At 54.4% G+C, this 12,836-nt stretch overlaps 1 protein-coding gene across 8 annotated transcripts in view; it reads left to right on the top strand.

The window, feature by feature from the left end:
* Window positions 1–5,313: 5,313 nt before the first annotated feature.
* The window catches only part of CAMK2B (calcium/calmodulin dependent protein kinase II beta), a 90,686-nt gene continuing 83,163 nt past the window's right edge, over window positions 5,314–12,836 (top strand). For all 8 annotated transcript variants that reach the window (XM_052639284.1, XM_052639288.1, XM_052639285.1 and 5 more), the window contains exon 1: window positions 5,314–5,456. In XM_052639284.1, the coding sequence (XP_052495244.1) occupies window positions 5,392–5,456 (65 nt within the window). In that variant the 5' untranslated portion in view covers window positions 5,314–5,391. The remainder of the gene's footprint in view (window positions 5,457–12,836) is intronic.

A 12,836-nucleotide genomic window follows, 5' to 3' on the forward strand; every position in this document is an offset into this window, starting at 1 on the left:
TGGCATGTAAATTACATTCACATAAAAATGCACTGATTTTAAGAGTATGGTTTTTGTATAGTATATGATTTTGACAAATGTATACCCTTGTGTGGTTGTTTAGTCACTAAGTCATGTCCAACTCTTTTGCGACCCCATGGACTGTAACTCGCCAGACTCTTCTGTCCAGGGGATTTCCCAAGTAAGAATACAGGAGTGCGTTGCCATCTCCTTCTCCAGGAGATATTCCCGACCCAGGAATCAAACTTGTGTCTCCTGCATTGGCAGGTGGATTCTTTACCACTAGCGCCACCTGGGAAGCCTACCCTTGTGTAATCACAAAGAAATAGAGACCATTTCTACCACTTCAGAATCTTCCCTCAGGCTGCCGGGAGCTGATCTCAGCATTCCCTGAGCCTCTGCTGTGCAGCCGCTTTTATGATTTCTATAACCATGGGTTAGTTCTAGAATTTTGTAGAAATGGTATCTTGCAGCATGTGTTCTTTGTGTCTGGTGTCTGGCTTCTTTTATTCAACTTTAGTTCTGAGAGATTTGCTCATGTTGTCAAGTGTATCAGTAGTGATTCTTATTTACATACACCGATTTGTTTACCTGCTCTCCTGTATATGGACATTTACATTGCTTCCAGTTTCAGCTGCTATGAATAGAGCTGCTATAAATATTGCTGTACAAATGTCTTTTTTTTTTCTTTTGATATACTTTTTTTTTTTCTATTGGGTAAATACCTAAGAGAGGAATTAGAGGGTCATAGGGAAGGTATTTGGTTAGCTTTATAAGAAACTGCCAAACAGCTATTGAAAGTGGCTGTCCCTAATTCTGTACATTTTCTTTTAGAGTATTTTGCATCTGTTAAAAACAGTAAATCCTAACAGCTATTAGATATTAGCTCCTGTCACAAAGCAGAGACTCTCCGTTGGGATCAGAATTAGATCCCTGAGCTGGCGTGTACTCAGGCCCCCGCCTCTTTCGATAGCAGTGGGCTCTGCAGACATTGACTCTTTAGGACTGATACCCAGAGAATTGGTGGGCCATGTCACAGGCCAGGTGGCAGAGAATTCTGCTTGTCCCCAGGATGCATTTTCCCCTCTACTTCAGTGATGGCTTTCCATATTTTAGCTGGGTCAGGACCTTTTCCCCAGGATCTTTTGCAGCTAAGTGAAGTCATGGATAGATTCTGGACAATGGGCTGTTAGGGAGAGGGTCATGTGACCAAAAACTGATGAGGGCTCTCAGACCATCTTCCCTTTTGCTATCTGGCCACTAGGAACATGGATGTGATGGTAGGGTCACCATCACCACCATTATCACCACCATCATTATTACCATTACCACCATCATTATCACTATCTTTAAAACTTAACATTCAAAAATTAGGTCAAGGCATCTGGTCCCATCATTTCATAGCAAACAGATGGGGAAAAAGTGGAAACAGTGACAGATTTTATTTTCTTGGGCTCCAAAATCCCTGCAGACAGTGACTGCAGCCACAAAATTAAAAGATGCTTGCTCCTTGGAAGAAAAGATATGACTAACCTAGACAGAATATTAAAAAGCAGAGACATCACTTTGCCAACAAAGATCTATATCGTCAAAGCTATGATTTTTCTAGTAGTCATGTACTGATGTGAGAGCTGGACCATAAAGAAGGCTGAGGGTCGAAGAATTGATGCTTTTGCGTTCTGGTGCTGAAGAAGACCCTTGAGAGTCCCTTGGACAGCAAAGAGATCAAACCAGTCAATCCTAAAGGAAATCAACTCTGAATATTCATTGGAAAGACTGATGCCAAAGTTGAAGCTCCAATACTTTGGCCACCTGATGTGCAGAGCCGACTCATTGGAAAAGACCCTGATGCTGGGAAAGATAGAGGGCAAGAGGAGAAGGGGGCAACAGAGGATGAGATGTTTGGATGGCATCACCAACTCAATGCACATGAGTCTGAGCAGACTCCAGGAAATAGTGAAGGACAGGGAAGCCTGGTGTGGCAGAGTTGGACATGACTGAGCGATTTAACAACAACAACCATGATCACCATCACCAACTTCACCACTATCATTGTTGTCATCACCACTATCACCACTACCATCACCATCATTACCACAGTTTGTCATCATTATTATCACCATCACCATCACCATCATCACCATCCCCCACTGCTACCATCCTCTCCCCACATACCTGCCACCATGTCCTGCACGGCCTGCTGTGTCAGGGCCAGTTGACTGGAGATTGATGAACTAGGGTCTTCCTGCTCTTCCAGGCAGACGGCGGGGCCTGGGAGAAGTGGCAGCAGTGGCATCCCTCCCATGACAGCAATCCCTTGAGGCAAGGGGGATAGGGAAGGCCTTGGCTTTCCTGGGAGAAGGAGCCCCATGTGCAGCACTTTTGGCTCTGCAGATGTGATGCTTGTTGCCATGGTGACCGTCCTAACAATAACCTCCCAGAACTGATCTTCCCCACACCCGCCCCAGCTGCCACCTGGGAGGGAGAGCCCTCCTTACTGACGAAAGCCAGCTAGAAAGGATGAGGTGGGAGGTAGAGATGACGTGGGGGTGCAGGTGGAAGAGGGCCCTTCCTGCAGGAGGGGTGGGAGGCCGAAGCCAGATGAGAGGGCTTCTGGGGCCTGGTACTCCTGAAAGTGTCTTGGCTGGCAGCCTTCTCCCTTCCAGCTTTTCCACTCTGCTGGAGAGGAGCCTTCTGGGTCTGGAGGTGGAGAGTGGGGTTGAGGGGTGGGGCTGTATAGGCAGGGACAATCTGGGTCCCTTTGGTAGCTCACTCCTTCTCAACTGTGATGCTCTGATCACCCTGCTATTCCTGCCGTCTCAGGGTCACTTGGTGTCATGCCTTTAATGTCCCAGCCCAGAGGAGGGGCTGCCCTGTTGACCTCCAGTGCTCACAAGAGCGATATGGGGGCCTCAAATCACACCCTTTTAGTGACTCTGACTTCTCATGTAAACTTGATCTGGGCAGCCTCCCCACCCAGGGGAAAGGACCTCAAAACAGATACCCAGAGTGCTGTGGTGTCCTTGCCCAGTGTGGTAGGACATTGTGCATGTATGTGAGTGTGTGCTGGGTATGTATTGTGTGTGTGTGAAAATAAAAGAGAAAAGCGTCTTAATGGGGAAATAAGGTTTGAGCCCCAGCCACTTCTTGGCTGCGTGACACTGGACAAGTCACTTCACCTCTCTGTCGCTCTGCTGTCCCACCTAGCAGCATGGGAATCATAATAGTATATGCTTCCTAGGACTGGTTGAGAATTCGATGAGGTAATACGCGTAGAGTGCATGTATGTAAGTCACTGCTGCCATCATGTTTTAATGCCACTGTGTCGTGGCATGGACTCGCACTGGAAGGAGCGTGTGTGACCCTGGCAGCGTGCAAGGTCTGCTTGTAGCCTGGAGAGAGCCTGATTTACTGAGGGGTGCAATTTTGTTTTGTTTGTTTGCTAATTGTATTCTATTGTGTGGGACTGCCTCCTTCTCCTTCCGGAGCTCAGAGCCGTGCAGATGGCCCAGCATGTGTGGGGAGAGGCCCCTGTGGGGCAGAACACAACCCCAAGAGCAAGCCTCTGTCAGTCCATGAGGGGCCTCCAGTCCTCCCTGGCTGCCCCAGGAGAGGTGGGCGGCTGCCCATCGGGAGGCACCTGGGGCACTCTGGTTCCAGCACTGAGGCCTGGAGGTGGTCTCACCTCTGCCCTGCCCTGCAGAGATCAAGGCCACACCCACCATGGGGCCCTATCTGCCCCCAGTCCGGATCTCACCTTGTCCCCTAAGTGTTCCTCAACCTCCAGCCCTCTTTCGGGTACAAGTTGGGTCCGCAAAACCAGCCGGGACTGGGACTAGTCACCACCTGGTGTGCTCACCTGCCTGACAGCTGTGTGCCAAAGGCATCCTGGTCAAGGAGGCCCTGGGTCCACCCCTGCCCCCTAATCCCTGCATTAGATCTTCTATCCAGGAGACATTTATTGTGGGTTTTGGAGCCAGCCCTGGATTGGCCACCAAGCTGAGAGAGATGAGCAGGACAGGCCCAGATCCTACTCCTGGGGAGCAGTAGTGGCTCCTAGCAGGGCAGCAGAACGACCCAAATCCAGGGCTGGTGGCTGGAAGCTTCATTTCCTCTGGGCCTGCCCAAGACTCACTCTGGCCCTCTCCTCTCTGAGGAGTGTGGGGGTGTGGAGCCCAGTAGATTGTCTTTGCTGAATTTGGAGTCCTGGTTCTAGATGGCCGCCTAGGTGTGGCCCTGGGAGAGGCTCTTCTGTGGGAAACGGGGTCAGCCCAACCTCTCCTGCGCCTCCTCCTGCTCATTGTCCTCCTCTCCAGGGCCACTCGAGATAGACCGTCTTCTTCCAGGCCAGAGCTGGGAGCAGGAAGGTGGACTATTGCCTGGGAGAAGAGGGACGGTACCTCTACCTGGGCAAGGGGGCTGTGAGCTCTCAGGACCCCAAGATGCTGATGGACCAAGCACTGTTCCCCGATTCAGGGCCCTCTTTCTGAATAGGAAATGTCTGTTCCTGGGACCTCTGCTCACAAGCCCCCAGTGCCAAGTGCTAGGAAGAGGGAGGGGCTAAGTGCGGTGGAGCAGACGGCCTCTCCCCTTTCATCTAGTACTCCCTGTGTCCCCAGTGCGTACACCTGGTCTGGGAGGCTCCTGGCTGGCTCCGCCAGGGAGGCTGGGCCGTGCGGTGTGCGGAGTGGTGGACGCGCGGGCCGGGCAGGGGGAGTCCTGTGCATGTCCTCGTGGGGCTGTTAGGAATGAGTCTGTAGAGGGAGGGCTCTCCCCCATGTGCACCTGCGTCCCCTCTTGAGGTCCAGGTCGAAGCAGGCCTGCAGAGGAGAAAGGGGACTGGGTTCGTTGCGTGCAGTTCCCTGTGTGTGTGCGCGCGGCAAGGGGGTCGCCAGGAGGCAGCGGAGAAGCCAGCTCAGGGAGCCAGCGGTTGCCCGTGTGCGTGGCCCCAGGCGCCTGGGCGCGGGTGCGAGTGCCGGCGCCGCAAGTGCAGGGCGAGGGCGCGGGTACGAATGCCGGAGCAGGAGTAGGTGCGAGAGCGTGTGCAGGGCGCGAGTGCGGGTGTAGGTGCCGTCGCAGGGCTCAAGTGCGTGTGCGGGTGCGGGGCGCGTGCAGGGGGCGGCGGGCGGGGCGGGCGCGGCGGCGGCGGCGGCGGCGGCGGCGCCCGCGCTCCCCGCGCGTAGGTGTGCGGCGCGCTCCTGGCGGGGACGGAGCGCGCAGATCTCGCGTGCGCTCGCCGCCCGGCGCAGCCCAGCCCGGCCCCCGCTCGGCGCCGCGAGCCGAGGTGTCGCCCGCGCCCGCGCCCGTGTCGCCGCCGTGCCCGCGAGCGGGAGCCGGAGTCGCCGCCGCCCGAGCGCAGCAGAGCGCACGCCGAGCCCGCCCGTCGCCGCCATGGCCACCACGGTGACTTGCACCCGCTTCACCGACGAGTACCAGCTCTACGAGGATATTGGCAAGTAAGAGCTGCGGCGCGTGCGGGCCGAGCCGGGGACCCCGGAGGGCGCTGAGCTCCGAGGGTGGTGATCCTGGCGACCCTGACCCTCTGCGCCGCCGGCTCCGGGCGCACTGCGGCCCCGCGCGCCCCCGGCTGCTCCCGGCTCGGGGCCCGGAGCGCACGGCCCCGCGCGGCTTCGACCCCCAAGCCCCGGGGCCTGGCCGCCGGACAGCGGCGCGTGCGGCCCTACCGCGCCCTGTCCGGCGCGATCGCCGGACCGGAGGCCCCGGCTCGAGGCGCGGGGCTCGGCGCAGCGGGGGCGGCAGCAGGTGTCCCCGGAGCGCCCGGCAGACGTGACGCATTTGGCGGCGGGAGGTCAGAGAGGAGCCGCGCGCGGTTTCGGCCGCGGGGCCTAGAGCGCGGGGGAGGGGGCGGCCCTGGCCCGGAGTGTCGTCCCCGGCGCGGGCCACGTTGTCCCCACCCCCACCGGGCGGCCGGGCGCGGGGGCGGCGGGACCTGCTCTGCGCCTGCTTCTCCGCGTGGCTTCATCTACGCGGGGGGTGCCCGTTGCGCTCCGCGCCGCGTGGGAACAGCCTCTGCTGTGGGTCCTCAGGAGATTTGGGGTTTTGAAGGCTTTCCCCCCAGATCCTTCTGGAAAGAGGAGTCTGGAGAGCTGGGGGCTGAGGTCAGGGAGCTGGGATCAGGTCACGGGGGTGAAGATGAGGAGGTGAGGTGGGAGCTTGATGGCCTTCAGGGTCGTGGGGGTGGGTGGGGGCGCAGTTCTGTAGAGTTATTTGTGGGGAGGCAACAGGGCGGACTTTGAAGGCTCTTTTCAGGTAGGGCCTCGTGGAGGGAACAGGTGGCTCTTGGGCTCTGCTCACCGATGTGAGCCGTGTAGGGCCCTAGACGGGGCTCTGCCGCCGGGCTCTACCCCGAATCCGATCGGGGGCTTCTCTCTGGCCTGGGAGTCTCCACTCTGTGAATCAAGGTGGCGTCACCTGGCATCTCCTGGTCTGGCTCCAGAACTCCTGAAATCCCTCGGTTCCAGCTTGGCGGCGGCCAGAGCCCCGCTCTCCGCCATCCTCCCCCATCCCTCCGGCATGGTGGGGGCGCTGGCGAGGTTTCCTCTTACACCTCCAGCGGCAGATTCCTTTTTCCCTCTTTATTAAGAAACGCCTGTGGTGATACCTTGTGTTGGCGAGGGATGCTGATCATTGATAATTGTGGGTGAGAGCTGGGAGGAGTGTGGGGGCGTGTGAATTCCCCAGTTCTCCCTGCACGTGGGGCCCGATGGCAGTCAGGCCTGGGGGGCTGAGGAGTGAAGGAGTGGAATGGAGGAAGCCCATGATGGGGTCGGAGGAGGCTGGGCCCTGGGGACTCAGAAATTCCTCGGCCCTCAGGTGGGGGCTGGTTGGGTGCCTGTCCCCAGGGCAGGGGGGCCTGGAGAGCAGAGCAGAGAACGGGGGAGGGGTCCAGCACCCAGATTGTATATACACCCGAGGCCCTGAGGAAGCTTCCAGGGCTTGTCTGGGACCAAGCCTGTGAGGATAGGGTGATGGGCTGGTGGTTCTCAGATGGGGACAAAGCAGGGGGCGGCAGTGGGAGGAAGGTCACCCCATTCTAGAGGACCTTCTTGTTGTTCCTCTGTGCCTGGGCCCTCCCGCCAGGCACCCCGGGTCCCCTTTGCAGAAGTGCCTTGTCCTGTTCACCCCGTCTCCTCTGCCTGAAGCTGGCTCCACTGACCGCTCCTTCACTTTTCTGTGAACCTCTTTGGGCCAGCCGCCTGGCAGGGTGTTCGTCCCAACCCCAGGCCTCTAGTTCCAGCGGCCACAACTGGTTGTCCTCGCTGCTGCCATCCACACCCACACTGGGGGATGGAGGTCCCTGGGACTGCCTTCGGGGAGGGTGTTGGGGTGGGGGTGGGGGGTAGATCCTGCAGTGGAAGCCAGGCTCCTCTCCTGTCACCAGGAGTGTGAGCCGTTGTGGAAAGGAAGCCGGGGGCCTGAGGCTTGATTAGGTGAGGATGCGTGGCTGTTGAGGGGGACCAGGGGCCTGGGAGAGGAGGGGAAGGTACCCCATCCCATGGGCTGGCCTAGCACCCCTTGGCAGAGCCTCCAGACACCAGGCCCACTGAGGGATGCCCAGGGGCCTCTCATAGCCCCGCTGGGTGGGGAGGAGGCCAGGCCAGTGCAGGGCGAGCTGCAGTGGGGCAGGTATCAGGAGGGAGGGTCTGGCACTGGGGCCACCACCTCGGCCCAGGGCTGGGGTCCTCAGTGGCCATGTCGGCAGTTGTTGACAATGCCTGGCCTGCCCGACACACAGTTGGTATTGCTTCCTGGTCCAGGTGGATGAGTCCAAGTTTATTTAAAGCTGCAGCCCCTGGCACCAGTCAGGCGACACTGAGCTCCCTGCCCGGGAAGGGTCGGGCCTCAGGCCCACAGCTGCTCGCGTGACATGGCCACTGGACTGTCCCCTTCCTGCCCTGTCCCTTCTCTACCTCATCGTTCCCCCCGCCCCCGCCCCGCCCCACCGCCTGCCGCTCCCCACTGTCTCTGCGTGGGATCGGCCCTTGGGGGCCTGGGCTTTGGGTTCAAGGGCCAGGAAAAGCTGTTTTCTGGGGTTCTGTCCTTCCTTGCCTGGCCAGGGCACAGCTCTCCAACACCAGCATACAGGTAACAGCCTTAACTTTGGCTTTAAGTTACAGACAGTTATGGATTAAGGCTGCGGAACACTCAGCCCAACACTGAACTGGCCAGCAACATGGTTTAAAAATGTTTCATATTGGATAGATTTTTTTAAATGGAAAGAACTTCCAAGAGTAATAAAATAAACACTCGTATCTCTTCTACCTGGAATTGGAAACTGTTTCTTCTTTTTTCATTTTGGCTTTCAGTTCCGTTCAGTCCCTCAGTCCTGTCCGACTCTTTGTGACCCCGTGGACTGCAGCACACCAGGCCTCCCTGTTCTTTAGAGTTCTTTAAAAAAAAATATCAGAAATAAAGCCTTACCAAGAAATGTTAGGTAACCATTCTCCACCAGCAACTGTGATGTGTTCAGATTTATGCTTTTAGACTCTTGGTTCGTTTGCACACAGATAGAGTCACAACTAGCATACAGGATTCTTTAGGGGTGTCTTCTTTTTAACTTTATATAAAATTTGGAAACTTGCGCTTTCCCCAGCTTAGTTTTCCGGGCGTCTGTGTGTGGGGACACTGTCTGGCCTTTTGCTGCTGCTCTGTGTAGTGACCGTAGTACCTATAGTACAGTGTTTTCCTCTCCTCGTGGCAATCTCCATGTTGCCAGTGTTTCTTCCAGTCCCACCGTGGGTTTGCTGGTGCCCAGGGGCTAGGGTTTCCTCAGAGTTTGTCTCTGGTGGTGGGGGTGCCAGTGGGGGTTTGGACCTCGGTCTCCCCTGGGCCCACTCCCCCACAGCCCCTTTCCTGGGCTTGGTGCTGACCTTCTTGTCTGGCTGTCTGTCGGGTAGGAATTTTGTGCATTTTGTGTTCAGGCTCCCGGAGCTTAGACTCTGGGGAATCATCCCCTTTAAAATCTGAGTGATCCCTCTCTCCAGGAGAAAGCTCCCACATGGCTTTGGATGTAATTCAGGGGTTCATGGACCCCTCCCCTTGAGAGAAGGTGAGCCCCATTGTAACAACCTCTAAGTGGCACATCACTTTGAACGCCTGATTTTATTTAATTCGAGTTGCTCGGGAACCCTCCCCCCTGTACTCCCCCTCCCCATTTTATAGACACAGAACTGCAGCTCAGGGAGAGTGGACAACGTGCCCCCGTCAGCTAGGAAGGCCCCCCACTCCCAGTCCAGGGCACCCCTATCCTTCCCAGCTTCCCCCGAACCTCAGGCAGGCCTCGAGCTGACCTTGGTGTGTCCTTGACTCTATCCAGTGTGCCCCAATTGGGGGAGAGGAGGTCCTGTCCTGGGGTGTGACCCCTCAGCGGGAGGATCACCACCATCTACCTTCTGTGCTTTCTTGACGTCCTCTCCACTAGCCACCAGCCTGCTTGGTGGTTAATGGATAAACTCAGGAAATTCAGAGCAAATCGATGGTGAGCCTCCTGAGCGCCAAAGCCTGGTTGCCAGGGAAGAGAGGACTCGGGTGGAGGAGGAATCACTGTGTTTGCTTTCTCCCGCCCTCAGGCACATTGGGTGCTTCCTGCCCCAGGACCTTTGCCAGTGCTGATCCCCCCTCCTCTGATGGCCCCACAGCTCATCCCCCTGGCCGCTCCCTTGGAGAGGTTCTCATGCCCGCTTCCTGCTCCTCCCCCACCTAGCCTCTCCCTGCTTCTGTCTTCCCCTGTCACTGGGCACCATCTGACACAAAGGCGGGTGGGTGTCCGGCCCTGCCCACAGTGGAGTTTCCTGCACGCATGAGGAAGGGGTGAGTGAACCTGCCAGTGGCTTCTGCCCGCTGGGCTGGCCCCCGGGGTTGGAGTCCAGGTACCTAATGTAGGGTATTTAGAGAAGAAGTCACACATGTTGAGGCTGCTGTGAGATGCACATGAAGGTGAGGCTAGTTTAGTTACTATTGAACGGTATTTTTATACCATAACCTACTTTGCTGAGAGCTAAGAATATATCTTGCGCTTGCTACCTGCACTCTTTCTCTCCTGGTAACAGTCGCTAGCAATTAAATGGTGCTTATTACATTAAGATGCTTGATCTGTGAAATAGGTACCGTGATTACTCCCAGTTTGGAGAAGAGGTGCTTGAGACTCAGAGACACTTCACATGGGGCTAGGGTTTGAGTCTAGGCTGTTGACTAGAATCTACCTTCTGCTTCTCTCAGAAGCTCATGACCCTACTCCATTCTGTGTTTTTAAAAGGCAATTATTCTGCTCTCTGACTCATGGCCCGCTTGTGGTCCACTCTGACCCTGGGCTTCTCAGGGTCTCACTTGTCCTTAACAGGCTGCTTGCTGAGCCCTCTTTGTGCTTTTCCAGCACAAGGCATTGCCCTATGGCTCCTTTTTATAAAGACATCATTTCCTGTGGTTGTCCCTCTGTGACAACCAATACTGTACCCCCATTTGGGGCCGGCAAGCCTTATTTGATTTTAATGATTAAATAGACAACAGGGATAATATCTTAAAAGAAAAGTCAGTACACAACTATGTGCAGTAAATGTGACTCCTTCACACTCAAGTTTATTCATTCCACAGAGGAACCTGGACTGCCTGTTTTAATGTTAGTATAAGGATATGTGTGGTGCATATATATGTACACATTTGTATACATGCATAGACGTCACACACATATATATGGTTTTAAAACACAATGGAATCACCATATATGTGATTCTGCAGTTCGTTTGCTACTAACACTTTTTCATGATGATCCCTCATGTCAGAGAGACTTTTCTTACAGCTAAGTGCCTGCCAGTTCTCTTAGAATCAAGAGATGGATGTATATGTGGTGGCTTTATTTTTAAAACCCCAAATGGGGACCCGTTCTCTGACAAGACAGAGGGAGGAGAGGATTCTGTGTTCGAAGCAGGGGCTCCCAGGGTTATCAGGAGGGCATGATCGTGGTGGATGAGGGAGCACTTCTTGGTGGGGTCCTGGGTTGGGGCACAGGGGTCTTGATCAAAAAAGAAGCCAAGAACATAGTCCTCTCCTTTTTTTTTTTTTTTTTTTTTGATTTGAAGAATCCCCCAAGAGCCTAGGCAAGAGAGATGCAGTGTTGGATTTTCTTTCTTCTACCTAAAGTGACATTCTATCAGAGATGGTTCCCTTAGAGAGTCCATATTGAGTTGCCTGGAATTTATCAAGTGCTTTAATAAGGAAGAGCAAGTGGAGGTGACATGAACAGTGTCTGCTCCCTGGAAGCATCTTGTCCTTCCCACTGCTCTCTGAGGCCACCTGGTCCAAGGCAAGAGATGAGGCCTTTCTGGAGATCTCAAATATATTTTCAAAATTTTTAATTCCTTCTCTCTCCCCGCCTCAAAATGGAATCCGATTTAGTTATTTTTAAAGCATCTTTCACAGCTGCAAGTCACTTTGTTAGTGTAGAAATGTAAAAATGCATTATGTATCAACTTGGTTTTCCAAAAATTACCATATTGGCATGTTACAGAGAAATGTATATTTTATTCGTATAAAGATCTGAATCTGTTTAAAATGAAAACATCCTTATTGGCACTAGTGGTGTTCCTAGGTTCTTAACTTTTGGGTGGCCTTTGTCTCCTAGGTTAGAGGGTCACTAGGTCGTTCAGTGGCCAAAACTCCTGGTGGACTGTTTTTTGTTTTTTTTTTTTGCATTGACATAATGATCCGAAAATAACTAAAGTTATGCTTCTTTGTTAAGCCAGATACAAGCTTTTGTTGAATTCAGGAACAGATTGGCAATAGCTCGGCATAGATTTAAGAACATTTTTTGGAGAATACATAAACCATGCTGTTCTACAGGCCTAATTTGAGAACCACCTCCTTTCCCTGCTTTATGAGCAGCCAGTGAGCCCTGAGTCGGGGAGATGCTGTGACCATTCCCACGAAACAGGAAAGATGTCCTGTTTTTGGATGTAACACCCTCCCTGGTGTTGGGCATATCCAGGTTGGTGCCTGTTTCTAGTGAAGAGCCAAGGGCAGTTCCTACCTCCCTGTCACTCAGCCCACGCTGAATTCCAGGGCTTAGAACCATGCCCAGTGCATAGTGGTGCCCAACAAAGAGGCTTTATGTCACCCACTAAAAGATGGGGGCCCTTCAGGTGGTTGGGGGCAGGAGGTGCTGGTGGTCTCAGGGGTCTCAGATGGCTGGCCTGAGTGGCCACCTGTCTTGTCACCTGGTGAAGGGTGGCATGACTTGGGTGCTGGCCACAGAGCTGGCTGCCAAGAGGTTGAAGCATTTTGCCCATTTCTTAGTGAAGTTCTTCATGTGGCTTTTGTTCTTGTACACTGAGGTGCATGCAGCCTGATTTTCAAAGCCCTTGGTTCGATCTGAGAGATCTGTTAGGGGCTTTCTGGGTGAAGAGTTCTGGCCTAGTTGGGAGCAGTACCTGCTGAAGAAGGCGATCAGGGTGGTGCATCCTAGCCCCTGGCTGCACCTGTAGACCCCACCCCAGACCTGCTGAATCAGACCCAAGGAGAGTGGTTGCCCCTCAGTGGTGATCAGTGGGCAGCGCAGACTCAGACCCTGCAAGGGACCTCTGTGCGCAAGGCCAGGTACCTGCGCCTGCTCCCTCCCTGGGCTCTGTAAGAGCCTTACTTGACCATACATTTGGAATTTGCCTTCCTTTTTTCAGACACTCAGTATTACTCCTTGACCCTATCCAAGTCATCTGGAGCAGAGCTTTCTAGAAGAAACAAAACTTGAGCCACAAATGTCAGGCATAGGTGTAATTCAAAATTTTCTGGTACTTGAAAAAACCTAAAAAGAAACAGGTAAAAAG

This window comes from Budorcas taxicolor, chromosome 4 (assembly GCF_023091745.1).
Source record: "Budorcas taxicolor isolate Tak-1 chromosome 4, Takin1.1, whole genome shotgun sequence".
Lineage (NCBI taxonomy): Eukaryota > Metazoa > Chordata > Mammalia > Artiodactyla > Bovidae > Budorcas > Budorcas taxicolor.